At 55.1% G+C, this 27,758-nt stretch overlaps 8 protein-coding genes across 8 annotated transcripts; 3 read left to right on the top strand and 5 right to left on the bottom strand.

Moving 5' to 3' along the window:
* Positions 1-714: 714 nt before the first annotated feature.
* On the bottom strand, positions 715-5,416 carry BROUX77_005541 (uncharacterized protein; the record flags this gene model as incomplete). The annotated part of the gene is made up of 2 exons (XM_073750426.1): positions 715-1,247; positions 1,549-5,416. The coding sequence occupies 2 exons, from the start codon at positions 5,414-5,416 to the stop codon at positions 715-717; spliced, it is 4,401 nt and encodes a 1,466-aa protein (XP_073604427.1).
* Positions 5,417-5,472: 56 nt separating this feature from the next.
* Positions 5,473-6,992, bottom strand: BROUX77_005540 (uncharacterized protein; the record flags this gene model as incomplete). The annotated part of the gene is made up of 2 exons (XM_073750425.1): positions 5,473-6,877; positions 6,967-6,992. 2 exons carry the CDS (start codon positions 6,990-6,992, stop codon positions 5,473-5,475), a joined length of 1,431 nt encoding a protein of 476 aa, XP_073604426.1.
* Positions 6,993-7,046: 54 nt separating this feature from the next.
* Positions 7,047-8,777, top strand: BROUX77_005539 (uncharacterized protein; the record flags this gene model as incomplete). The annotated part of the gene is made up of 1 exon (XM_073750424.1): positions 7,047-8,777. One exon carries the CDS (start codon positions 7,047-7,049, stop codon positions 8,775-8,777), a length of 1,731 nt encoding a protein of 576 aa, XP_073604425.1.
* A 56-nt stretch (positions 8,778-8,833) lies between these two features.
* BROUX77_005538 (uncharacterized protein) lies at positions 8,834-12,769 on the top strand (the record flags this gene model as incomplete). Its single annotated transcript, XM_073750423.1, has 1 exon — positions 8,834-12,769. One exon carries the CDS (start codon positions 8,834-8,836, stop codon positions 12,767-12,769), a length of 3,936 nt encoding a protein of 1,311 aa, XP_073604424.1.
* Positions 12,770-13,171: 402 nt separating this feature from the next.
* BROUX77_005537 (uncharacterized protein) lies at positions 13,172-13,798 on the bottom strand (the record flags this gene model as incomplete). Its single annotated transcript, XM_073750422.1, has 1 exon — positions 13,172-13,798. The coding sequence occupies one exon, from the start codon at positions 13,796-13,798 to the stop codon at positions 13,172-13,174; it is 627 nt and encodes a 208-aa protein (XP_073604423.1).
* A 1,009-nt stretch (positions 13,799-14,807) lies between these two features.
* Positions 14,808-18,743, bottom strand: BROUX77_005536 (uncharacterized protein; the record flags this gene model as incomplete). Its single annotated transcript, XM_073750420.1, has 1 exon — positions 14,808-18,743. One exon carries the CDS (start codon positions 18,741-18,743, stop codon positions 14,808-14,810), a length of 3,936 nt encoding a protein of 1,311 aa, XP_073604422.1.
* Positions 18,744-18,799: 56 nt separating this feature from the next.
* Positions 18,800-20,530, bottom strand: BROUX77_005535 (uncharacterized protein; the record flags this gene model as incomplete). Its single annotated transcript, XM_073750419.1, has 1 exon — positions 18,800-20,530. One exon carries the CDS (start codon positions 20,528-20,530, stop codon positions 18,800-18,802), a length of 1,731 nt encoding a protein of 576 aa, XP_073604421.1.
* Positions 20,531-25,746: 5,216 nt separating this feature from the next.
* On the top strand, positions 25,747-27,464 carry BROUX77_005534 (uncharacterized protein; the record flags this gene model as incomplete). The annotated part of the gene is made up of 3 exons (XM_073750418.1): positions 25,747-25,778; positions 25,861-26,618; positions 26,704-27,464. The coding sequence occupies 3 exons, from the start codon at positions 25,747-25,749 to the stop codon at positions 27,462-27,464; spliced, it is 1,551 nt and encodes a 516-aa protein (XP_073604420.1).
* Positions 27,465-27,758: the final 294 nt, after the last annotated feature.

Below are 27,758 nucleotides of genomic sequence, written 5' to 3'. Positions count from 1 at the left end.
TTAGATGAATCTCGTGGTTCATCCCGGGACGCAGCGGCGGGAGGCGGCGCGTGTAGAGTGCTTCTGGGTCAAAAGCAACAACATTCTGTGGGTCTATCCAACTGGGAACCTTTTCCTTCCAGTCATCTGTAACAGGCTCGTTTTCTCGGGCCAACTTTTCCAATGCTTTGTTGATATCCTGTATGCTCGCAGCAAAGACCTTCAAGTCCTGGTGCAAGATCTTGCTGACACGTGCAGCTTTCAATTCCGTAGGGGTGTCCAAGTTCCGAATGGTCGAAACAGAGCGAGGGACGGAGAAGTGGGGGAGCACCAAACGGTGCCGGTTGCAGTCTATTAGGGCGTTGTGGTGGCTCAGCCACGGGTATCCAATAAGAAGTTCGTCATCATAAATGTCGGGTACGACAAGGGCAAGGACTTCTTCCCGGAGGCCGCCGAGATCCAGCTCGAAGCGGGCAGCCTGAGTGGCCACAGAAGAAGGTTGGTCATTAAAAGGTTTTAGGGAAAGGGAAGTTTGCAGCGCAGAACAAGGTAGTTTCAATCGTTTCACGAGGGCCTGGGATATGATCAAGGAGACTGTATTTCCGGTATCGACTAAAGCTACTGAGTTGTGAGAGCCGTTGATTACAACGTCAACAGATAAGGAGCCTCTCACAAGCAAAGGGGACGTTCCCTTCTTGTTCTTACCCCTCCGGGGGCGACTGTCACCGGAGGGTCTCAGTTTTCCGACTGAGCAGTGGGCAACTGTACGACACCGAAATCGGCATCCAGGTCATCGTCTAGCTGCGGCGGCGTGGGCACGTGTACACCGCGGACACGGGCAGGAGGCGCGTTCCGGTTGGGAGGCACATCGTAGGGGCATTCCCGTACAAAGTGACCTGAGGCGCCACAGCGGATGCAGAGGCCAGCGCGACGACGTCTCTCTCGTTCCTCTTCACTCGCCCAGCGGGCAGTGCGGCGGGCAGCAGGCGCACGGGTAGGCTGGGGGGCAACGCGACGGGTTCGTTCCCAGTCCATGGCGTCGGGATGGCGGTGGGCAGCGGGCGCGGACGGGTAATAGCCGGAGCGGCGGCCAGAAGTCGACTCGGCATCGAGCTTACGCTGCCGCAGTTCCTCGGCAGCTAACACGACCCGGTCAAAGTACTCCGAGAAGACCCGGGGAGGGAACGAGTTCGCCACGTATTCCCGAATGGGCGTGTCGAGGCTGTCCTTCAGCCACCTAATCTTCTGTGAGTCCGCCGCGTCCAGAGCTTTGGCGCGGGTCAGCAGGTCCTCAAACTCCTGCAGATGGACCTCGATCCTTCTGCCTCTCTTTTTTTTTTTTTTTTATTCATTACTCGCATGGAACCTGATAGGGTTATGGCGAGGTGCAGTAAATCTACACATAGCAAGGTACAATAAAACAAAATCCAAACTCCAACAAAAATCAACGACAAAGGAAATACGTCGTGTTCGACACCGTAATTTGTCCAAAGACACAAGCACCAACTCCTCCTCACTCCTCAACTTCCTCCACTCTCCTCACACCACTACTTTCTCTTCTCCCCACACCTTCTACCCAGGCCTTTGTGCAAAAACCCGTCTTGCGAACAAACTTCAGCAGCACCTCGGTTCCGTTATTCGTATTGAAGAGCGTCGGGAGATCTAGCGACTTAGGACTCAATGCCATGGCCATCTCTTGACGCTCTGCAGAAAATGCGGCGCAGTGCAGCAGCACATGCTCAACGCTCTCGCTTTCATGTTCTTGACAGCGGCGGCACCGGTCCGAGTCCGTCTTCTTGATGAGCAGCAGGTAGGGCAACAAGTTGCCTTTACCCACCTTCATCTGGAAGTACGCCGAGGTTAGCCATCTTGGTCCGGAAACCTTAGGCGCCTTAGCACGGAGAACTGGATCACCACCGATGGTACGCAGGTAGTGCGAGCCGTGGGAGGGACCAGCGGCGGTGTCTCGCTCAAAAGCCCAGAGAGTCTCCCACTTGTCCATGGTAAACCTCCTAACCCGAGCGAAGACACTGCCCAGTGAGCTGAACTTGCGTTCATCATCACTCTCGAGAGCCTGGCGTGCAACCGCGTCTGCAATCTCGTTCCCCACTATGCCCATGTGCCCGGGACACCACATCACCGTGACTGGCGACGTGAATGTACCGAGGACGCGGCGGGCCTGCCACGCGAAGTGGCCGTGCTTGCGGAGCCGCGCAATGGCAGCTTGGCTGTCGACAAACACATAGCAGGGGCGAGCTTGCTTTGTTATTTTTTCTGTTTTGGCGAGGAGCGTGAGTGCCTCCACGATGGCGGCGCTCTCGCAGTCTGCAACCTCCACATCTTGCAGTCGATGACTGACTTTCGTTTTGATTTCACCGGTTTTTGTATCGACCACGCACGCTGCAAGTGAGCACCTGGAGCCTTCTTTAGAGCCGTCCGTATACACGGTGACGGCATCGTTCGGAAGTCTTGGCAAGAACTGGGCATGCCTGACGGCAGCGTCCTCCTTGGGTCCAGGGTCGACGACGATGGAGATGCGGTCGGTCAGTGGCGGCTGCCAGGGACTATCCCACTCCTGTCGGCGACGTTCTCGTCTCCACATGCCTGCCACCAATGGCTTCAACTCGCGCATGATGCAGCCGAGTCGAGTCTTGACACTCATGTTATGCCCCAGGAGAGGCAGGTCTGAGTCATCGGGGGCAAGCTCGTCCTTGTCGGGTTGGGACGCAACACGGACGGGATGGTTGCGTTGGAGGCGGAGAGTGCGAGCGGCGTAGGCCATGCGTGCTTTGGCGAATCGAATAGAGGGGGGCGGGAGGCCGGCCTCGACTTCGACGGCGCGTGTTGGTGAACCGCGGAATGTACCTAGGATACGGGCGGCAGCTTGGCTTTGCAGTTTCTGGTATACCCTTTGCAGACTGAGCTGGGGTTTTGACGGGTCATACCAGAGAATTGATCCGTAATCGGCGACGGTACCCACACAGGAGATGTAGAGCTGACGGAGTGCCGCGATGGACAGTCCACGCGTGTTCGAAGCGAGCCGAAGCAAGCCGCGGAACGCGATCTCAGCCTTTTGGGTCCGTGCCTGGACGTGCTGTTTAAACGAAAGTCTGTTGTCGAAATGGAAACCTAGCCACTTGACCATCTTTTGGGGACGCACAGTGACATCACCTACTCGGACAGTTTGGGAGGCCCACTTTGCAGCATCGGTGTAGTGGATCAGCTCAGTTTTGCTCTCTTCAAACTCAATGCCGTAGTCGCGAGCCTTGGCCCGCAGCTCCGTCACGAGTTCTTCGAGAAGCGCCGCCGAACGCCTCGGGCTTTTGGACGCCACGGTTACGCTGAAGTCGTCTATATACGACAGCTGAAGTTGTGGTGTGTCGCCGGCCACCCGAGCCACTATATGCCGAGCATACAACAGGAAGAGTAGAGGACTGATGGGGGAACCTTGGGGGATGCCGATGTTAACCGGGGTCATCGGGAACGGCTGACCCTCGATGTGCAGGCCGACAGTACGGTCCTGGAGGAACGAAGCAACCCATTTTCGGAACACCAGGGGAAGACCGAGCTCACGTAAGCTGCGCATCAAGCAGGGCTTTGACACGTGGTCGAAAGCGCCCTTGACGTCAAGGAAGAGAGTGCTCGGAACGAGCTTCATCTCCTTGACCTTCTGCAGGTGGCTGACGTATACGAGAGCGGCGTCCATGGCTGAACGCTGTTTGCGGCCTCCCAGTTGAGTGTCGTCTAGAAGCGAGCTGTCATGGCAATTGGCGAGGTACCCTAAGCGGGTCGCAAAGACTTTCTCGAGCACTTTGCCTAGACAGTTGAGCAGTGAGATGATGCGGTAGGACTTTACGACTGAATAATCAGCCTTTCCGTCTTTCGCGAGCACAATCCCAGTAGCTTGCTTCCAGAGTGTGGGGTGTATTCCGAGGCGAGACAGGGCTTTGTAGACGGAGAGAAATGGCGCGGGATGGGCCTCAAAGGCGATCTGGATGATCTTGGCGTTCATGCCGTCGGGCCCGGGGGCCTTCTTGGCGTTGGCGGACATGATTGCCTCCTTGATCTCGTGGTCTGTAAGGTCAGGCCAGGGGTATATGCTTCGGTCGGTGTCGTTCGGGGGGGTGTCGTGGGGGGTGTCGTGATGGGGGTCGTGTGTATCGGCAACGTCAGGTCGGGGGTCGACACCTGCGCTAGACGTAGCACCCAGTAGCGTCAGGAAAGCCTTTTCCTTCTCCTCGGGGGTATTGGCTATCCCGTCTGGCCCCTGGATGGGGGGAAAGTAACTCGCCGTAGCTGGCTTGGTGTATTTCCAGGCTGTGTAGACCTTTTCGTTGTCAGCGTCAGAAAGAAAGGTAGTCCAGTGAGTAGACTTAGCATCTTCGACAGCATGGGTGTACTTGTTGCGAATCGAATGAAACTCAACCAGCGACAGCCTGCCTCGTCTGTATCTTCTCTCTGCGCGCGATGCGGCCTGACGTTGTGATTGTAGCTCGGGCGTCCACCATGGCTTTGCGCGGGCACTGTGCCTCTTCACTGACATGCACCTCTGACAAGCAGATTGCAGGGCCTCGGAAAGCAGTCGCGCCATTGCGTCACCGTCTGCAGAAATCTCTGCCAGGGACAGCTGAAGCTCAAGGTCGGCCTGGCCAGCCAGCCATTCCTTGCGAAACAGCGACCAGTCGGCCGTCTTGGTGTTGAACGCCGGGTTACGTGTTAGGGTTTTGGGTGTGGTGGTGCTGACGTAATCAAAACTGATGGCCCGGTGATCGGAGCCCGTCTCCTGAAGATACCTCCAGTTCGTAAACAGGCCCGGTCGAGACCGCAGGGAAAATGCGAGGTCGATCACCGAGGTCGTGCTGCTGTTGACGTATGTGCCGCCGTTGCGTTCAACGTAGTCGTCGTCGACAATCAGGGTGGCATTCTGCGACATCAGCCAGTTAGCAAAAGAGTCAGCTCGTGGTTCGTGGGGATGCTCTCGCTGGGAATTCCACCAATGGTGATGGAGATTGAAGTCGCCGAGAAGCAAAGTACTGGTGTCAATATTGCGCGATAAAAGATTGGTGCGCTCAATGGTATAGGGGCGGGGTTGGGTCTCGGGGACAGGCTGCACAGTCAGCTGGCGTTCGTTGTAGACATTGAGAAGCGAAAAAGGCTCCGACGCAAGGATGCGCAGGGTCTGAATATCACTCTCAGTATCGCCAAACTCGAACAGCACAGAAAACGGCAGGCCTTGGCGGACGTAGGTCAAGACCCGCGGGCGCAAAGGCATAGCCTCAAGATTCCTAACATTAAACGGCACAACCAGGGTGAAGCCCGGCTGCGTCAATGTTCTATACCCAGCTTTGAGTTTTATGGTATAAGGCTCCTGGATGCAGACAATGTCCGCCTTTCCGGTTGCAGCAGCCTCAAGTATTGTCTCATGAACAGCCTTCATTTTGTGCACGTTGTGCTGAAGGATGCGTAGACGTTGTCCGGCCGTAGGGCCCTCTTTCATAGGCGAGGGGGGCCGTCTGTCGTAGATTTGCGGTCAACGTAGGGCACTGCTGGGACAATAGCGCCGCCGACGTTGACGTTTTTGCCGACACACTTGTCGTAGTCAGCCTGGGTCAGGGCCTCGACGACCACCGAGCCAGCCTGCTTACCCTTGGCAGGGACCACAAGCCAGCGCAGCGAGTCGGAGATCTTGACGCCGTTGAAGTCCGCCATGTCCTTGGGCAGCTCCTTGAGACTGTCGAAACCGTCTTCAATCGGCACGCCGTGGATGACAAAGCAGAGCTTTGACGACTTGTGTGTTCTGGAGCCGGGAGATGTGGCGCGCGTGAACTCGCAGGCGCCAAAGCAGGACAGCTCCTTGACCACGCGCTGCAGATTGGAGGTCATCAATTTGACGGCCTCACTGTCCACAGCGTGCAGCAAGATGTTGCCCGCCTTGGTGCGCTGGACCGCAGACACTGCAGTCTTGCCAAGAAGGCGGTTCACCGCGTCGCGCACGCGTCGCTGGGGCAGCGCGCTGGCTCTCGACTCGGGTGTGGTGACAATGACGACGGCCGTTTTCTCGCGAGGGGCAGTCGTGGTGGTCGTGGTGGTGGTCGTGTTGGGGGCGGGGGTCGTGGTTTTGTTGGCAGCCTTCTTCTGGGCGCGCTTGGCGACTACGGTCCACGTGTCTGGGGACTCAGTGGGCGCGTCGGCATCAGCCATAGCTGTGTCCGGGGCGGGAGGCGCGGCGGCGTCATCGGTAGTAGTAGTGGCGGTCGAGGTGGTGGTCGAGGTGGTGGTCGAGGTAGTGGTGTCGGGTGTGCTGGACTGGTCGCCAGCGGTGTCGATGACCATAGCATCAGCCTGGTCAGTGGCGGCGGTTGCGGCGGTTGCAGCATTTTTTTTGGCCTTTTTGCCGCGGCGTCTGCGCTTATTGGCCTTAGGCGCAGGGGTGGCGATTTTTTTGCAGGGGGGTTCTAAAACCGGCTCCCCAGTGGTTCTGGTACAGGGCTCACTGCCCAGGACAGAAGGCGCGGCTGGCACCTCAGGTGTCTGCGTCGCAGCCTCGCTGTACGCAGCCACGGCTGCAGCCTCGTGTGCCGGCTTGGGGCGGGCAGCCTTCGAGACTTCCATCTCAACCAGCGTTTTGTGGTCGTGGCGCGACATTACGACGAGCCCGCACTCGTTGCCAAACTGGCGCAGGATGCGCATCAGCTGGGCCTCAGAAGCTGACTCCTTGAGGCGTTCCAGGACGAGGAAGACCTCGTTCATGATGGCGGCGTTCTGCTCGTCGCGCCGGCGCTTGCGCTCCAACATGAGAGCAATCTCTCGGGCGCGCTTCGCCGGAATGGTCTGGTCGTTGTTGTTGTTGTTGGTGTTGTTGGTGTTGTTGGTGTCGTTCTCATCGCGCTGAGCCTGGCTGAACACGAACGGGTTCCCATCCAGTGCCTTAGGCGTCGGCGTTGTCGCGTCCGAGTCGCGCGAGTCGGGTGTCGAGGGAATCTCAACAACCGGCGCATCTTCAACGCCTGCATCTTAGACAGACACGGGCTAAGCACAAGGCCAACAGATATACACCTGCATCAAAAATGGCCAAATCGACAGAAAAACTCACCAAAACGACTCTGAGCAACAGCTCAATTGATTCTAAGACTAGTTCGAGCAGTGCATCGAACAAAATAGACAAGAAACCGACCGCGCGCGATGAAACGCGCCGCACGACGCGCCTGGGGCTGAGTTTTGCCCAGATGGCGAGCCAGGAACCGCGTTCCGACGACGACGAGCTGCTGCGTTCACCGTCGCAGCCTGCGCCCGTCACCTCATCGATGAAAGTCGATGCAGGTGTTGAAGATGCGCCGGTGGTTGAGATTCCCTCGACACCCGACTCGCGCGACTCGGACGCGACAACGCCGACGCCTAATGCACTGGATGGGAACCTGTTCGTGTTCAGCCAGGCTCAGCGCGATGAGAACGACACCAACAACACCAACAACACCAACAACAACAACAACGACCAGACGATTCCGGCGAAGCGCGCCCGAGAGATTGCTCTCATGTTGGAGCGCAAGCGCCGGCGCGACGAGCAGAACGCCGCCATCATGAACGAGGTCTTCCTTGTTCTAGAACGACTCAAGGAGTCAGCCTCCGAGGCCCAGCTGATGCGCATCCTGCGCCAGTTTGGCAACGAGTGCGGGCTCGTCGTAATGTCGCGCCACGACCACAAGACGCTGGTTGAGATGGAAGTCTCAAAGGCTGCCCGCCCCAAGCCAGCACACGAGGCTGAAGCCGTGGCTGCGTACAGCGAGGCTGCGACGCAGACACCTGAGGTGCCAGCCGCGCCTTCTGTCCTGGGCAGTGAGCCCTGTGCCAGCAAAAAAAACGCCACCCCTGCGCCTAAGGCCAATAAGCGCAGACGCCGCGGCAAAAAGGCCAAAAAAAATGCTGCGACCGCCGCAACCGCCGCAACCGCCGCCACTGACCAGGCTGATGCTATGGTCATCGACACCGCTGGCGACCAGTCCAGCACACCCGACACCACTACCTCGACCACCACCTCGACCGCCACTACTACTACCGATGACGCCGCCGCGCCTCCCGCCCCGGACACGGCTATGGCTGATGCCGACGCGCCCACTGAGTCCCCCGACACGTGGACCGTAGTCGCCAAGCGCGCCCAGAAGAAGGCTGCCGACAAAACCACGACCCCCGCCCCCAACACGACCACCACCACGACCACCACGACTGCCCCTCGCGAGAAAACGGCCGTCGTTATTGTCACCACACCCGAGTCGAGAGCCAGCGCGCTGCCCCAGCGACGCGTGCGCGACGCGGTGAACCGCCTTCTTGGCAAGACTGCAGTGTCTGCGGTCCAGCGCACCAAGGCGGGCAACATCTTGCTGCACGCTGTGGACAGTGAGGCCGTCAGATTGATGACCTCCAATCTGCAGCGCGTGGTCAAGGAGCTGTCCTGCTTTGGCGCCTGCGAGTTCACGCGCGCCACATCTCCCGGCTCCAGAACCCACAAGTCGTCAAAGCTCTGCTTTGTCATCCACGGTGTGCCGATTGAAGACGGTTTCGACAGTCTCAAGGAGCTGCCCAAGGACATGGCGGACTTCAACGGCGTCAAGATCTCCGACTCGCTGCGCTGGCTTGTGGTCCCTGCCAAGGGTAAGCAGGCTGGCTCGGTGGTCGTCGAGGCCCTGACCCAGGCTGACTACGACAAGTGTGTCGGCAAAAACGTCAACGTCGGCGGCGCTATTGTCCCAGCAGTGCCCTACGTTGACCGCAAATCTACGACAGACGGCCCCCCTCGCCTATGAAAGAGGGCCCTACGGCCGGACAACGTCTACGCATCCTTCAGCACAACGTGCACAAAATGAAGGCTGTTCATGAGACAATACTTGAGGCTGCTGCAACCGGAAAGGCGGACATTGTCTGCATCCAGGAGCCTTATACCATAAAACTCAAAGCTGGGTATAGAACATTGACGCAGCCGGGCTTCACCCTGGTTGTGCCGTTTAATGTTAGGAATCTCGAGGCCATGCCTTTGCGCCCGCGGGTCCTGACCTACGTCCGCCAAGGCCTGCCGTTTTCTGTGCTGTTCGAGTTTGGCGATGCTGAGAGTGATATTCAGACCCTGCGCATCCTTGCGTCGGAGCCGTTTTCGCTTCTCAATGTCTACAACGAACGCCAGCTGACTGTGCAGCCTGTCCCCGAGACCCAACCCCGCCCCTATACCATTGAGCGCACCAATCTTTTATCGCGCAATATTGACACCAGTACTTTGCTTCTCGGCGACTTCAATCTCCATCACCATTGGTGGAATTCCCAGCGAGAGCATCCCCACGAACCACGAGCTGACTCTTTTGCTAACTGGCTGATGTCGCAGAATGCCACCCTGATTGTCGACGACGACTACGTTGAACGCAACGGCGGCACATACGTCAACAGCAGCACGACCTCGGTGATCGACCTCGCATTTTCCCTGCGGTCTCGACCGGGCCTGTTTACGAACTGGAGGTATCTTCAGGAGACGGGCTCCGATCACCGGGCCATCAGTTTTGATTACGTCAGCACCACCACACCCAAAACCCTAACACGTAACCCGGCGTTCAACACCAAGACGGCCGACTGGTCGCTGTTTCGCAAGGAATGGCTGGCTGGCCAGGCTGACCTTGAGCTTCAGCTGTCCCTGGCAGAGATTTCTGCAGACGGTGACGCAATGGCGCGACTGCTTTCCGAGGCCCTGCAATCTGCTTGTCAGAGGTGCATGTCAGTGAAGAGGCACAGTGCCCGCGCAAAGCCATGGTGGACGCCCGAGCTACAATCACAACGTCAGGCCGCATCGCGCGCAGAGAGAAGATACAGACGAGGCAGGCTGTCGCTGGTTGAGTTTCATTCGATTCGCAACAAGTACACCCATGCTGTCGAAGATGCTAAGTCTACTCACTGGACTACCTTTCTTTCTGACGCTGACAACGAAAAGGTCTACACAGCCTGGAAATACACCAAGCCAGCTACGGCGAGTTACTTCCCCCCCATCCAGGGGCCAGACGGGTTAGCCAATACCCCCGAGGAGAAGGAAAAGGCTTTCCTGACGCTACTGGGTGCTACGTCTAGCGCAGGTGTCGACCCCCGACCTGACATTGCGGATACACACGACCCCCATCACGACCCCCATCACGACACCCCCCACGACACCCCCCCGAACGACACCGACCGAAGCATATACCCCTGGCCTGACCTTACAGACCACGAGATCAAGGAGGCAATCATGTCCGCCAACGCCAAGAAGGCCCCCGGGCCCGACGGCATGAACGCCAAGATCATCCAGATCGCCTTTGAGGCCCATCCCGCGCCCTTTCTCTCCGTCTACAAAGCCCTGTCTCGCCTCGGAATACACCCCACACTCTGGAAGCAAGCTACTGGGATTGTGCTCGCGAAAGACGGAAAGGCTGATTATTCAGTCGTAAAGTCCTACCGCATCATCTCACTGCTCAACTGTCTAGGCAAAGTGCTCGAGAAAGTCTTTGCGACCCGCTTAGGGTACCTCGCTAATTGCCATGACAGCTCGCTTCTAGACGACACTCAACTGGGAGGCCGCAAACAGCGTTCAGCCATGGACGCCGCTCTCGTATACGTCAGCCACCTGCAGAAGGTCAAGGAGATGAAGCTCGTTCCAAGCACTCTCTTCCTTGACGTCAAGGGCGCTTTCGACCACGTGTCAAAGCCCTGCTTGATGCGCAGCTTACGTGAGCTCGGTCTTCCCCTGGTGTTCCGAAAATGGGTTGCTTCGTTCCTCCAGGACCGTACTGTCGGCCTGCACATCGAGGGTCAGCCGTTTCCGATGACCCCGGTTAACATCGGCATCCCCCAAGGTTCCCCCATCAGTCCTCTACTCTTCCTGTTGTATGCTCGGCATATAGTGGCTCGGGTGGCCGGCGACACACCACAACTTCAGCTGTCGTATATAGACGACTTCAGCGTAACCGTGGCGTCCAAAAGCCCGAGGCGTTCAGCGGCGCTTCTCGAAGAACTCGTGACGGAGCTGCGGGCCAAGGCTCGTGACTACGGCATTGAGTTTGAAGAGAGCAAAACTGAGCTCATCCACTACACCGATGCTGCAAAGTGGGCCTCCCAAACTGTCCGAGTAGGTGATGTCACTGTGCGTCCCCAAAAGATGGTCAAGTGGCTAGGTTTCCATTTCGACAACAGACTTTCGTTTAAACAGCACGTCCAGGCACGGACCCAAAAGGCTGAGATCGCGTTCCGCGGCTTGCTTCGGCTCGCTTCGAACACGCGTGGACTGTCCATCGCGGCACTCCGTCAGCTCTACATCTCCTGTGTGGGTACCGTCGCCGATTACGGATCAATTCTCTGGTATGACCCGTCAAAACCCCAGCTCAGTCTGCAAAGGGTATACCAGAAACTGCAAAGCCAAGCTGCCGCCCGTATCCTAGGTACATTCCGCGGTTCACCAACACGCGCCGTCGAAGTCGAGGCCGGCCTCCCGCCCCCCTCTATTCGATTCGCCAAAGCACGCATGGCCTACGCCGCTCGCACTCTCCGCCTCCAACGCAACCATCCCGTCCGTGTTGCGTCCCAACCCGACAAGGACGAGCTTGCCCCCGATGACTCAGACCTGCCTCTCCTGGGGCATAACATGAGTGTCAAGACTCGACTCGGCTGCATCATGCGCGAGTTGAAGCCATTGGTGGCAGGCATGTGGAGACGAGAACGTCGCCGACAGGAGTGGGATAGTCCCTGGCAGCCGCCACTGACCGACCGCATCTCCATCGTCGTCGACCCTGGACCCAAGGAGGACGCTGCCGTCAGGCATGCCCAGTTCTTGTCAAGACTTCCGAACGATGCCGTCACCGTGTATACGGACGGCTCCAAAGAAGGCTCCAGGTGCTCGCTTGCAGCGTGCGTGGTCGATACCAAAACCGGTGAAATCAAAACGAAAGTCAGTCATCGACTGCAAGATGTGGAGGTTGCAGACTGCGAGAGCGCCGCCATCGTGGAGGCACTCACGCTCCTCGCCAAAACAGAAAAAATAACAAAGCAAGCTCGCCCCTGCTATGTGTTTGTCGACAGCCAAGCTGCCATTGCGCGGCTCCGCAAACACGGCCACTTCGCGTGGCAGGCCCGCCGCGTCCTAGGTACATTCACGTCGCCAGTCACGGTGATGTGGTGTCCCGGGCACATGGGCATAGTGGGGAACGAGATTGCAGACGCGGTTGCACGCCAGGCTCTCGAGAGTGATGATGAACGCAAGTTCAGCTCACTGGGCAGTGTCTTCGCCAGGGTTAGGAGGTTTACCATGGACAAGTGGGAGACTCTCTGGGCTTTTGAGCGAGACACCGCCGCTGGTCCCTCCCACGGCTCGCACTACCTGCGTACCATCGGTGGTGATCCAGTTCTCCGTGCTAAGGCGCCCAAGGTTTCCGGACCAAGATGGCTAACCTCGGCGTACTTCCAGATGAAGGTGGGTAAAGGCAACTTGTTGCCCTACCTGCTGCTCATCAAGAAGACGGACTCGGACCGGTGCCGCCGTTGTCAAGAACATGAAAGCGAGAGCGTTGAGCATGTGCTGCTGCACTGCGCCGCATTTTCTGCAGAGCGTCAAGAGATGGCCATGGCATTGAGTCCTAAGTCGCTAGATCTCCCGACGCTCTTCAATACGAATAACGGAACCGAGGTGCTGCTGAAGTTTGTTCGCAAGACGGGTTTTTGCACGAAGGCCTGGGTAGAAGGTGTGGGGAGAAGAGAAAGTAGTGGTGGGAGGAGAGTGGAGGAAGTTGAGGAGTGAGGAGGAGTTGGTGCTTGTGTCTTTGGACAAATTACTGTGTCGACCACGACGTATTTCCTTTGTCGTTGATTTTTGCTGGAGTTTGGATGTTGTTTTATTGTACCTTGCTATGTGTAGATTTACTGCACCTCGCCATAACCCTATCAGGTTCCATGCGAGTAATGAATAAAAAAAAAAAAAAAAAAACGCCTGCATCGACTTTCATCGATGAGGTGACGGGCGCATGCTGCGACGGTGAACGCAGCAGCTCGTCGTCGTCGGAACGCGGTTCCTGGCTCGCCATCTGGGCGAAACTCAGCCCCAGGCGCGTCGTGCGGCGCGTTTCATCGCGCGCGGTCGGTTTCTTGTCTATTTTGTTCGATGCACTGCTCGAACTAGTCTTAGAATCAATTGAGCTGTTGCTCAGAGTCGTTTTGGTGAGTTTTTCTGTCGATTTGGCCATTTTTGCAAAAGTTTTCTGCCTCTCTGCTTTAACCGCGAGAGCTGGTCTTGTGCCTTATCTACGGCAACTTTGTCTTCAAACGCTCTCTGCAGCTCTTGAAGGAACTGGTCGCAGGAAACGGGGCCGTCGTCTGTTAGTCGGGTCTTGATTGACCGCATGCGGCTGCGGGCCAAACCCTCGGCCTGGGCATAGATCGAGACGATGAAGTCTCGGTCGGCCACATGGCCACGCTCGCAGTGCCATATTTCCAGGACCTGGTCGAACCAGGCGTCGAATTCCTCGGGCTCGGTGGAACTCAGCGAGGGAATCTTGTAGCGCAATTTTGCGCGACCATTCTCGTTACCAGCCGCTGAGGCGGCGGCGGCAGCAGCAGCGGTGGCGGTAGCAAGCGCTGCTTGGGAGGCTTGGGTTTGGGCGGCTGCCTGCTGGGCGGCTTCGCTCTGGTTCTCCAGCATAGCCAGCATCTTGGCAAACTTGCTCTCCAGCTTGGCGAACCGTTGAGCATATTTGTCCTCAGTGCTGTCAACACTGGGGGCAGAGGAGCTTGCGTAAGCGGCCCGCATGTCGTCGGTGGTGCGGCCACTCATGTTGAGAGTTTGTGTAACAGTAAAAAAAAAGTAATATGTGATGAAGATTGATAACGGGTTTGGGGAAAATAAACGATAAGACTGTTGAGAACTGTAGGGGCAATGCAATCTGTAAAAGCTGTATCTGTACCTGTAGCTGTAAAGAACTGTAGAACTGTAGAACTGTAGGGCTGTAGCGAAAAAGAAGATCGCAATATGATGTAAGGGGCCAAGTCGTAAAAGGACGTAGAAGGGCAGAAACAGATATATTGCGATGGAGAGAAGAAGAAAGGACTAACTAAAACTAGGAGAGAGCAGCAGCTCTTTATACTGCCTGGGTAGAACAACTGAGGCCTACCTGATTGGCCCAAACGTGTCGAGTCATCGGGCGTTCGGATCAAGGCCGGTTGGGCCACTTGTATTCGGACCGTCAGTAGTCGGGCCTTTGCGGACTCGGACCACCGTTGCTCAAGCCACACCGGCTTCAACTCGGACAATCAGGCAAAGCCTTGACCCGGGTCTCCCAGACCCTAACAACTTCAGCGTAACCGTGGCGTCCAAAAGCCCGAGGCGTTCGGCGGCGCTTCTCGAAAAACTCGTGACGGAGCTGCGGGCCAAGGCTCGCGACTACGGCATTGAGTTTGAAGAGAGCAAAACTGAGCTGATCCACTACACCGATGCTGCAAAGTGGGCCTCCCAAACTGTCCGAGTAGGTGATGTCACTGTGCGTCCCCAAAAGATGGTCAAGTGGCTAGGTTTCCATTTCGACAACAGACTTTCGTTTAAACAGCACGTCCAGGCACGGACCCAAAAGGCTGAGATCGCGTTCCGCGGCTTGCTTCGGCTCTTTTTTTTTTTTTTTTATTCATTACTCGCATGGAACCTGATAGGGTTATGGCGAGGTGCAGTAAATCTACACATAGCAAGGTACAATAAAACAACATCCAAACTCCAGCAAAAATCAACGACAAAGGAAATACGTCGTGGTCGACACAGTAATTTGTCCAAAGACACAAGCACCAACTCCTCCTCACTCCTCAACTTCCTCCACTCTCCTCCCACCACTACTTTCTCTTCTCCCCACACCTTCTACCCAGGCCTTCGTGCAAAAACCCGTCTTGCGAACAAACTTCAGCAGCACCTCGGTTCCGTTATTCGTATTGAAGAGCGTCGGGAGATCTAGCGACTTAGGACTCAATGCCATGGCCATCTCTTGACGCTCTGCAGAAAATGCGGCGCAGTGCAGCAGCACATGCTCAACGCTCTCGCTTTCATGTTCTTGACAACGGCGGCACCGGTCCGAGTCCGTCTTCTTGATGAGCAGCAGGTAGGGCAACAAGTTGCCTTTACCCACCTTCATCTGGAAGTACGCCGAGGTTAGCCATCTTGGTCCGGAAACCTTGGGCGCCTTAGCACGGAGAACTGGATCACCACCGATGGTACGCAGGTAGTGCGAGCCGTGGGAGGGACCAGCGGCGGTGTCTCGCTCAAAAGCCCAGAGAGTCTCCCACTTGTCCATGGTAAACCTCCTAACCCTGGCGAAGACACTGCCCAGTGAGCTGAACTTGCGTTCATCATCACTCTCGAGAGCCTGGCGTGCAACCGCGTCTGCAATCTCGTTCCCCACTATGCCCATGTGCCCGGGACACCACATCACCGTGACTGGCGACGTGAATGTACCTAGGACGCGGCGGGCCTGCCACGCGAAGTGGCCGTGTTTGCGGAGCCGCGCAATGGCAGCTTGGCTGTCGACAAACACATAGCAGGGGCGAGCTTGCTTTGTTATTTTTTCTGTTTTGGCGAGGAGCGTGAGTGCCTCCACGATGGCGGCGCTCTCGCAGTCTGCAACCTCCACATCTTGCAGTCGATGACTGACTTTCGTTTTGATTTCACCGGTTTTGGTATCGACCACGCACGCTGCAAGCGAGCACCTGGAGCCTTCTTTGGAGCCGTCCGTATACACGGTGACGGCATCGTTCGGAAGTCTTGACAAGAACTGGGCATGCCTGACGGCAGCGTCCTCCTTGGGTCCAGGGTCGACGACGATGGAGATGCGGTCGGTCAGTGGCGGCTGCCAGGGACTATCCCACTCCTGTCGGCGACGTTCTCGTCTCCACATGCCTGCCACCAATGGCTTCAACTCGCGCATGATGCAGCCGAGTCGAGTCTTGACACTCATGTTATGCCCCAGGAGAGGCAGGTCTGAGTCATCGGGGGCAAGCTCGTCCTTGTCGGGTTGGGACGCAACACGGACGGGATGGTTGCGTTGGAGGCGGAGAGTGCGAGCGGCGTAGGCCATGCGTGCTTTGGCGAATCGAATAGAGGGGGGCGGGAGGCCGGCCTCGACTTCGACGGCGCGTGTTGGTGAACCGCGGAATGTACCTAGGATACGGGCGGCAGCTTGGCTTTGCAGTTTCTGGTATACCCTTTGCAGACTGAGCTGGGGTTTTGACGGGTCATACCAGAGAATTGATCCGTAATCGGCGACGGTACCCACACAGGAGATGTAGAGCTGACGGAGTGCCGCGATGGACAGTCCACGCGTGTTCGAAGCGAGCCGAAGCAAGCCGCGGAACGCGATCTCAGCCTTTTGGGTCCGTGCCTGGACGTGCTGTTTAAACGAAAGTCTGTTGTCGAAATGGAAACCTAGCCACTTGACCATCTTTTGGGGACGCACAGTGACATCACCTACTCGGACAGTTTGGGAGGCCCACTTTGCAGCATCGGTGTAGTGGATGAGCTCAGTTTTGCTCTCTTCAAACTCAATGCCGTAGTCACGAGCCTTGGCCCGCAGCTCCGTCACGAGTTCTTCGAGAAGCGCCGCTGAACGCCTCGGGCTTTTGGACGCCACGGTTACGCTGAAGTCGTCTATATACGACAGCTGAAGTTGTGGTGTGTCGCCGGCCACCCGAGCCACTATATGCCGAGCATACAACAGGAAGAGTAGAGGACTGATGGGGGAACCTTGGGGGATGCCGATGTTAACCGGGGTCATCGGAAACGGCTGACCCTCGATGTGCAGGCCGACAGTACGGTCCTGGAGGAACGAAGCAACCCATTTTCGGAACACCAGGGGAAGACCGAGCTCACGTAAGCTGCGCATCAAGCAGGGCTTTGACACGTGGTCGAAAGCGCCCTTGACGTCAAGGAAGAGAGTGCTTGGAACGAGCTTCATCTCCTTGACCTTCTGCAGGTGGCTGACGTATACGAGAGCGGCGTCCATGGCTGAACGCTGTTTGCGGCCTCCCAGTTGAGTGTCGTCTAGAAGCGAGCTGTCATGGCAATTAGCGAGGTACCCTAAGCGGGTCGCAAAGACTTTCTCGAGCACTTTGCCTAGACAGTTGAGCAGTGAGATGATGCGGTAGGACTTTACGACTGAATAATCAGCCTTTCCGTCTTTCGCGAGCACAATCCCAGTAGCTTGCTTCCAGAGTGTGGGGTGTATTCCGAGGCGAGACAGGGCTTTGTAGACGGAGAGAAAGGGCGCGGGATGGGCCTCAAAGGCGATCTGGATGATCTTGGCGTTCATGCCGTCGGGCCCGGGGGCCTTCTTGGCGTTGGCGGACATGATTGCCTCCTTGATCTCGTGGTCTGTAAGGTCAGGCCAGGGGTATATGCTTCGGTCGGTGTCGTTCGGGGGGGTGTCGTGGGGGGTGTCGTGATGGGGGTCGTGATGGGGGTCGTGTGTATCCGCAATGTCAGGTCGGGGGTCGACACCTGCGCTAGACGTAGCACCCAGTAGCGTCAGGAAAGCCTTTTCCTTCTCCTCGGGGGTATTGGCTAACCCGTCTGGCCCCTGGATGGGGGGGAAGTAACTCGCCGTAGCTGGCTTGGTGTATTTCCAGGCTGTGTAGACCTTTTCGTTGTCAGCGTCAGAAAGAAAGGTAGTCCAGTGAGTAGACTTAGCATCTTCGACAGCATGGGTGTACTTGTTGCGAATCGAATGAAACTCAACCAGCGACAGCCTGCCTCGTCTGTATCTTCTCTCTGCGCGCGATGCGGCCTGACGTTGTGATTGTAGCTCGGGCGTCCACCATGGCTTTGCGCGGGCACTGTGCCTCTTCACTGACATGCACCTCTGACAAGCAGATTGCAGGGCCTCGGAAAGCAGTCGCGCCATTGCGTCACCGTCTGCAGAAATCTCTGCCAGGGACAGCTGAAGCTCAAGGTCAGCCTGGCCAGCCAGCCATTCCTTGCGAAACAGCGACCAGTCGGCCGTCTTGGTGTTGAACGCCGGGTTACGTGTTAGGGTTTTGGGTGTGGTGGTGCTGACGTAATCAAAACTGATGGCCCGGTGATCGGAGCCCGTCTCCTGAAGATACCTCCAGTTCGTAAACAGGCCCGGTCGAGACCGCAGGGAAAATGCGAGGTCGATCACCGAGGTCGTGCTGCTGTTGACGTATGTGCCGCCGTTGCGTTCAACGTAGTCGTCGTCGACAATCAGGGTGGCATTCTGCGACATCAGCCAGTTAGCAAAAGAGTCAGCTCGTGGTTCGTGGGGATGCTCTCGCTGGGAATTCCACCAATGGTGATGGAGATTGAAGTCGCCGAGAAGCAAAGTACTGGTGTCAATATTGCGCGATAAAAGATTGGTGCGCTCAATGGTATAGGGGCGGGGTTGGGTCTCGGGGACAGGCTGCACAGTCAGCTGGCGTTCGTTGTAGACATTGAGAAGCGAAAACGGCTCCGACGCAAGGATGCGCAGGGTCTGAATATCACTCTCAGCATCGCCAAACTCGAACAGCACAGAAAACGGCAGGCCTTGGCGGACGTAGGTCAGGACCCGCGGGCGCAAAGGCATGGCCTCGAGATTCCTAACATTAAACGGCACAACCAGGGTGAAGCCCGGCTGCGTCAATGTTCTATACCCAGCTTTGAGTTTTATGGTATAAGGCTCCTGGATGCAGACAATGTCCGCCTTTCCGGTTGCAGCAGCCTCAAGTATTGTCTCATGAACAGCCTTCATTTTGTGCACGTTGTGCTGAAGGATGCGTAGACGTTGTCCGGCCGTAGGGCCCTCTTTCATAGGCGAGGGGGGCCGTCTGTCGTAGATTTGCGGTCAACGTAGGGCACTGCTGGGACAATAGCGCCGCCGACGTTGACGTTTTTGCCGACACACTTGTCGTAGTCAGCCTGGGTCAGGGCCTCGACGACCACCGAGCCAGCCTGCTTACCCTTGGCAGGGACCACAAGCCAGCGCAGCGAGTCGGAGATCTTGACGCCGTTGAAGTCCGCCATGTCCTTGGGCAGCTCCTTGAGACTGTCGAAACCGTCTTCAATCGGCACACCGTGGATGACAAAGCAGAGCTTTGACGACTTGTGGGTTCTGGAGCCGGGAGATGTGGCGCGCGTGAACTCGCAGGCGCCAAAGCAGGACAGCTCCTTGACCACGCGCTGCAGATTGGAGGTCATCAATCTGACGGCCTCACTGTCCACAGCGTGCAGCAAGATGTTGCCCGCCTTGGTGCGCTGGACCGCAGACACTGCAGTCTTGCCAAGAAGGCGGTTCACCGCGTCGCGCACGCGTCGCTGGGGCAGCGCGCTGGCTCTCGACTCGGGTGTGGTGACAATAACGACGGCCGTTTTCTCGCGAGGGGCAGTCGTGGTGGTCGTGGTGGTGGTCGTGTTGGGGGCGGGGGTCGTGGTTTTGTCGGCAGCCTTCTTCTGGGCGCGCTTGGCGACTACGGTCCACGTGTCGGGGGACTCAGTGGGCGCGTCGGCATCAGCCATAGCCGTGTCCGGGGCGGGAGGCGCGGCGGCGTCATCGGTAGTAGTAGTGGCGGTCGAGGTGGTGGTCGAGGTAGTGGTGTCGGGTGTGCTGGACTGGTCGCCAGCGGTGTCGATGACCATAGCATCAGCCTGGTCAGTGGCGGCGGTTGCGGCGGTTGCGGCGGTCGCAGCATTTTTTTTGGCCTTTTTGCCGCGGCGTCTGCGCTTATTGGCCTTAGGCGCAGGGGTGGCGTTTTTTTTGCTGGCACAGGGCTCACTGCCCAGGACAGAAGGCGCGGCTGGCACCTCAGGTGTCTGCGTCGCAGCCTCGCTGTACGCAGCCACGGCTTCAGCCTCGTGTGCTGGCTTGGGGCGGGCAGCCTTTGAGACTTCCATCTCAACCAGCGTCTTGTGGTCGTGGCGCGACATTACGACGAGCCCGCACTCGTTGCCAAACTGGCGCAGGATGCGCATCAGCTGGGCCTCGGAGGCTGACTCCTTGAGTCGTTCTAGAACAAGGAAGACCTCGTTCATGATGGCGGCGTTCTGCTCGTCGCGCCGGCGCTTGCGCTCCAACATGAGAGCAATCTCTCGGGCGCGCTTCGCCGGAATCGTCTGGTCGTTGTTGTTGTTGTTGGTGTTGTTGGTGTTGTTGGTGTCGTTCTCATCGCGCTGAGCCTGGCTGAACACGAACAGGTTCCCATCCAGTGCATTAGGCGTCGGCGTTGTCGCGTCCGAGTCGCGCGAGTCGGGTGTCGAGGGAATCTCAACCACCGGCGCATCTTCAACACCTGCATCGACTTTCATCGATGAGGTGACGGGCGCAGGCTGCGACGGTGAACGCAGCAGCTCGTCGTCGTCGGAACGCGGTTCCTGGCTCGCCATCTGGGCAAAACTCAGCCCCAGGCGCGTCGTGCGGCGCGTTTCATCGCGCGCGGTCGGTTTCTTGTCTATTTTGTTCGATGCACTGCTCGAACTAGTCTTAGAATCAATTGAGCTGTTGCTCAGAGTCGTTTTGGTGAGTTTTTCTGTCGATTTGGCCATTTTTGATGCAGGTGTATATCTGTTGGCCTTGTGCTTAGCCCGTGTCTGTCTGGGTTTTGCTTCGGCTCGCTTCTATTACGGATAGGGCCCAAGGAAACCATTAGGGTTCTAGAAAGCCAACGACTCAGGACAATGATAGGTTCCAGAGGTGGACAGTCAGGCCTGCGCGGATATACGGCCGGGAGGAGAGGATAGAACTCTCTAGGTCGTATGGTCGGTTTGAGGTAAAGAGGCACACTCAACTAATTGATCTTATAACACACGGAAGGGAATAAACAATCACAGGAACACTGAGGTAACGAAGACGACAGAAGGTACTGATGCAATGAAGGCTATCAAGAAACAAGTGATAATTAAAGATATAGTACTAAAGAAGAAGGTACTATCGAAGAAGTGATACTATAAACTAGTATACAAAGAAGAATGGCAAAAGGGGTGTATGTGATTGTTAAGCTTGGGGAGCAAGAGTTAACCTGATCACACAGGGCAGAAGGCAACGCTATTTAAGGCGTTGCAGATTCTGACAACAGAGATCTTCCCAAGCTAGAACCAAATCACAGATAACCGAAAGTGGGGACATACGTAACTCAACGTTACCAGACGCTACTATCAAACCGGATGTTAGTTCACGAGATAAACCAACACGGCAGCAGCAGAACTGAAAATCCCTCAAGACACCCAGGCAACGATATGTCGCGTTACAGCGATATCGGCCTAACAGGTGTGGGCCCCACGCTCAAACGCTGTTGACACAAAAGGAACGAGAATAGCAGTCAACTCAGAATAAGCTGCATCAACTGCAGAGTACCGAGTTACCTAATAGCGATGATCTATAGTGTGCAAGCCGGCCACACCCGAGTAGATAAACCGGAGTGACACCTCAAGGTTACACAGACCACCAAGTGGTATAACCGTATCATCATACGTCCTTGGAACATTAGCGTGACACAACGGAAGCGGGGTAAGGTGCCAGGCATAACCCTATGCAATGGCAATGGCAAGAATGGCTATTCATGACAGTATGCTCCTTTTAAATGACTGATTTCCACAGCAGTACTAAGATCGCCACATCCTAGACTAGAATCAAGTCGGAGAATTCGCAAAAGGAAGCCGGGCATCTAGGGACACGGAAGTCCACCGGGCTTTGCAGAATCGGAACAGAAGGAATAAGCCAACCATACGGGTCTAGACACAGCATGACTCCGCAGGCAAGAATTGTAGATCTCGATGCACCAACAACATCGTGACGTATAGGGGATCAACGGAATCCCTAGCATGAAAGCTTGTACATCTGATCAACATAAAACAAGGCCTTGAAGTGCAACGACAACTTCGTAAGGGCCTCGTGTCCACAGACAAGAGGAAGGTAAAAAAGAATGGGAATAACGAAAGGCAACCTCATCAACCGAGGGGCAGCACCAAGGATCTTAAGTGGGAATAAGTTGAGAACGCAGCTCAGTACCCGCAAAGGCAAAGGTTTTTCAACCTTGTTGTCCTCCCTAGTTATGGCATTGGTCATAGAAGTAAGAGCCAGGCCTGTAGGTTATAACAAACAACAATCGCTCAGTTCCATAGCCCATAAATCTGTTGCCTGCAAGATGCAGAAGGTCCCCTGAGAACTACCAAGTTCTGGTAACAAGTGTACACCAGAGTGGCTACTCAGTTGGCACAATCATCAATCGCCGCGACATAATCGCCTCCACAATAGCTAAGAACCCCCTGGGACATGGTTCGATGGATGTAAACGAACACGATTCCGGTTGTGGGAGAATAGACTAACATGTGTAATGGGGACTCATCATCGATCGGGTAATTGGTATATGACAACAGACAGCATGGAAACAAAGACGTGCAGGATCCGTAAAGAGTATTGGTGAAAGGGGAAAACAAGAAATTGGTAAAGTCAGCTTGTCAAACTTGGCAGTATTTCAGCACAAGATACAAGACTGGCCTGCACCACCATAGGCAGGACTTCGAAGAGGGACATCGTGTTTCTTTTAACGAGAAGAAAAACAACAAGATATTGTCCAAAAGAGAGAGGCAGAGAGTAGGCCCAAGTGAAGACACAAAGAGGTCGAAGAAAGGAGACATAGAGTAGTCGCAAGTAGACGTAACAGAGTCGAAGAAAGTAATAGGCAAGAGAGCTGTCCAAAGTAGAGGACACAGAACATGTCACAAGAAGTAGACGTATAGTGGTCGTAAGTAGACACAACAACAGCCGAAAGAAAATAGTCCGAACAGTGGCCTAACGCATTAGACACAACTGTGGCACGAAGACTAGACATAACTGTCAAGAAGTGGGACAGAAGCGAGCTGTTAACAAAGCGAGTAGACAGCAACTGTCAATACCCAGACAGACACGGGCTGTCAGCAAAGCGAGTAGATATAAACTATCAATACCCGGACAGACACGAGCTGTCGGCAATTATAACCCAGCAGGGGTCAAACGCAAGCACCATAGTGGTCAAAGAAGAGACACAAAAAAAACAGTCGCCGATGGACACACGGTGTCACAAGGAAGAGGCATTAAGAGGTGTCAACCCAAAGAACAGACACGAGCTGTTCGTAGAACCAACGAGCTCAGCAAAGAACAGACACTAGCTGCTGATATCATATAAATAGACCCAACAGGAGTCAAAACAATTAGGCAAGACAAAGGCCAAGAAATACAGACACAGAGGTCTAAAAACAGACATAAACTGTCCAAGAAATCCCACAAGAACTCAATAACATGCTTTGGCACAATGGCAGGTGTGTGAGTAAACTCAACAACAACACTTTATACACTCAGGTACCATGTTGTAACTCAAAGTAATCTGGGAGTTGGCAACATCATTGCTGCAAGCCAAAAGGTGCATAGCTGGTAGACATGGCTTTCTGGAAACCCCCGTTCAGATGTGGCAAGTTGTAACGACTGGTTGATGCGGGACCAAATGAACAGCTTATAAAATAAGGTAGTTGACCGCCCGTAAATCAACAGAAGATCGTACACTGCCTGGTTCCCGAGGACAAAGAATCGGAGAAGCCAACACTGAAGAAGTAGGGGCAATGAAGCCACGTGTGAGCATGCCATCCAGGTTTTGCTTGACAAGTTGCAAATTTAGATGTGCATCATCAGACGGAAGAGTATTGATATGTTCGGCAGTCGAGACAAGATTAACAGCATGACCTGCGTCTTGACAAGAGGTGGTTGAAGGTACACCATCCCGCAAGAACACCGGACGCAAATCATAATAACTGTCCGAACTGCATTCGGGATATCGCTTGTGCACTTGTTCTAGCCGTAGGTCATCCTGATCAACAGGATCGAGAACCTGCTCAGCGGTAGTGCGGTGAGCCCGCCGGTTCTCATTGCTTGCAGTGGAACGCAAAGCTTGAGACGACATTAGCCTAGAGGAACAAAGTGCTTCAACGAAATTAAAGGAGCTGGGACAGAGACAGTGCCATCAACTGACTGTCCACAGAAGAAGAGAAGTAGATTGAGAAATGGAATCAACTAAGAACCAGAAAGAGCCGAGTTATGACTAGCGGACGAAGAAGGTTGTGTAACAACAGCAGCGCTAGTATGATCATAGGAAGACGGGATATCGGCCGTAGTCGAGAGCCGGAACGAAAAGAAGAATAAGGTGTGCTAAAGAATAACAAAGAGTTGGAAGAATGTGTGAGTCTTTAAATGAAGCTTAACAAAATATTACGGATAGGGCCCAAGGAAACCATTAGGGTTCTAGAAAGCCAACGACTCAGGACAATGATAGGTTCCAGAGGTGGACAGTCAGGCCTGCGCGGATATACGGCCGGGAGGAGAGGATAGAACTCTCTAGGTCGTATGGTCGGTTTGAGGTAAAGAGGCACACTCAACTAATTGATCTTATAACACACGGAAGGGAATAAACAATCACAGGAACACTGAGGTAACGAAGACGACAGAAGGTACTGATGCAATGAAGGCTATCAAGAAACAAGTGATAATTAAAGATATAGTACTAAAGAAGAAGGTACTATCGAAGAAGTGATACTATAAACTAGTATACAAAGAAGAATGGCAAAAGGGGTGTATGTGATTTTTTTTTTTTATTATTCATTACTCGCATGGAACCTGACAGGGTTATGGCGAGGTGTATATTAATACTATACACGAATCAAGGTTTAACGGAATCTCAAACAAGCTAGCTACTACACATAATATACTCCAAACCCCTGGCAGGGAGGCAGTTACATCTAAGATCCCACAAATATAATCCCCAAGTTATGACAGAAAGGAAATACATGAATAGCTTTTGGTATGAATTTCCAACGAGCAGCACTAACCCCAAGTGCCCCAGTCAAGGTTGACTGCTCGTAGAAAATTGGCGTCACTGGTAGGAATCGAACCTACGACTTCTCGGTAGCTAACCGAAAAGCCTTGCCAGGTGCTATACCACTGCACCACAGCGACTTGTGTATGTGATTGTTAAGCTTGGGGAGCAAGAGTTAACCTGATCACACAGGGCAGAAGGCAACGCTATTTAAGGCGTTGCAGATTCTGACAACAGAGATCTTCCCAAGCTAGAACCAAATCACAGATAACCGAAAGTGGGGACATACGTAACTCAACGTTACCAGACGCTACTATCAAACCGGATGTTAGTTCACGAGATAAACCAACACGGCAGCAGCAGAACTGAAAATCCCTCAAGACACCCAGGCAACGATATGTCGCGTTACAGCGATATCGGCCTAACAGGTGTGGGCCCCACGCTCAAACGCTGTTGACACAAAAGGAACGAGAATAGCAGTCAACTCAGAATAAGCTGCATCAACTGCAGAGTACCGAGTTACCTAATAGCGATGATCTATAGTGTGCAAGCCGGCCACACCCGAGTAGATAAACCGGAGTGACACCTCAAGGTTACACAGACCACCAAGTGGTATAACCGTATCATCATACGTCCTTGGAACATTAGCGTGACACAACGGAAGCGGGGTAAGGTGCCAGGCATAACCCTATGCAATGGCAATGGCAAGAATGGCTATTCATGACACTTCTTTTTTTTTTTTTTTTTTTATTCATTACTCGCATGGAACCTGACAGGGTTATGGCGAGGTGTATATTAATACTATACACGAATCAAGGTTTAACGGAATCTCAAACAAGCTAGCTACTACACATAATATACTCCAATCCCCTGGCAGGGAGGCAGTTACATCTAAGATCCCACAAATATAATCCCCAAGTTATGACAGAAAGGAAATACATGAATAGCTTTTGGTATGAATTTCCAACGAGCAGCACTAACCCCAAGTGCCCCAGTTAAGGTTGACTGCTCGTAGAAAATTGGCGTCACTGGTAGGAATCGAACCTACGACTTCTCGGTAGCTAACCGAAAAGCCTTGCCAGGTGCTATACCACTGCACCACAGCGACAATCATGACACTTCGAACACGCGTGGACTGTCCATCGCGGCACTCCGTCAGCTCTACATCTCCTGTGTGGGTACCGTCGCCGATTACGGATCAATTCTCTGGTATGACCCGTCAAAACCCCAGCTCAGTCTGCAAAGGGTATACCAGAAACTGCAAAGCCAAGCTGCCGCCCGTATCCTAGGTACATTCCGCGGTTCACCAACACGCGCCGTCGAAGTCGAGGCCGGCCTCCCGCCCCCCTCTATTCGATTCGCCAAAGCACGCATGGCCTACGCCGCTCGCACTCTCCGCCTCCAACGCAACCATCCCGTCCGTGTTGCGTCCCAACCCGACAAGGACGAGCTTGCCCCCGATGACTCAGACCTGCCTCTCCTGGGGCATAACATGAGTGTCAAGACTCGACTCGGCTGCATCATGCGCGAGTTGAAGCCATTGGTGGCAGGCATGTGGAGACGAGAACGTCGCCGACAGGAGTGGGATAGTCCCTGGCAGCCGCCACTGACCGACCGCATCTCCATCGTCGTCGACCCTGGACCCAAGGAGGACGCTGCCGTCAGGCATGCCCAGTTCTTGTCAAGACTTCCGAACGATGCCGTCACCGTGTATACGAACGGCTCCAAAGAAGGCTCCAGGTGCTCACTTGCAGCGTGCGTGGTCGATACCAAAACCGGTGAAATCAAAACGAGTCAGTCATCGACTGCAAGATGTGGAGGTTGCAGACTGCGAGAGCGCCGCCATCGTGGAGGCACTCACGCTCCTCGCCAAAACAGAAAAGATAACAGAGCAAGCTCGCCCCTGCTATGTGTTTGTCGACAGCCAAGCTGCCATTGCGCGGCTCCGCAAGCACGGCCACTTCGCGTGGCAGGCCCGCCGCGTCCTCGGTACATTCACGTCGCCAGTCACGGTGATGTGGTGTCCCGGACACATGGGCATAGCGGGGAACGAGATTGCAGACGCGGTTGCACGCCAGGCTCTCGAGAGTGATGATGAACGCAAGTTCAGCTCACTGGGCAGTGTCTTCGCTAGGGTTAGGAGGTTTACCATGGACAAGTGGGAGACTCTCTGGGCTTTTGAGCGAGACACCGCCGCTGGTCCCTCCCACGGCACGCACTACCTGCGTACCATCGGTGGTGATCCAGTTCTCCGTGCTAAGGCGCCTAAGGTTTCCGGACCAAGATGGCTCACCTCGGCGTACTTCCAGATGAAGGTGGGTAAAGGCAACTTGTTGCCCTACCTGCTGCTCATCAAGAAGACGGACTCGGACCGGTGCCGCCGTTGTCAAGAACATGAAAGCGAGAGCGTTGAGCATGTGCTGCTGCACTGCGCCGCATTTTCTGCAGAGCGTCAAGAGATGGCCATGGCATTGAGTCCCAAGCCGCTAGATCTTCCGACGCTTTTCAATACGAATAACGGAACCGAGGTGCTGCTGAAGTTTGTTCGCAAGACGGGTTTTTGCACGAAGGCCTGGGTAGAAGGTGTGGGGACAAGAGAAAGTAGTGGTGGGAGGAGAGTGGAGGAAGTTGAGGAGTGAAGAGGAATTGGTGCTTGTGTCTTTGGACAAATTACTGTGTCGAACACGACGTGTAAGGCTTTACGGTCTAAAGGAGAACGCTTTTAGAACAGCAGAAATAAATTAAGAAACAGATAAAGAGAAAAGACTAATGTACAAGAAAACGGGCGGAAACAACACTATCTATATACACGCGGTAGAGGCATGACGCGTACCCTTGACAACGGCGGTGTGCACACGGGTTTGGCAGGCGGTGAGTAACGGCGGTATGCAAGGCGGTGTGGACGGCGGTGTAAACGGCGGTGAGGGCGGAGC

The sequence above is a fragment of the Berkeleyomyces rouxiae genome (assembly GCF_048999995.1).
Source record: "Berkeleyomyces rouxiae strain 22BRR77 chromosome Unknown BrBRR77_ptg000005l, whole genome shotgun sequence".
Lineage (NCBI taxonomy): Eukaryota > Fungi > Ascomycota > Sordariomycetes > Microascales > Ceratocystidaceae > Berkeleyomyces > Berkeleyomyces rouxiae.
Note: the sequence above shows the minus strand (reverse complement) of the source record. Positions and strands in the feature narration are given on the sequence as shown.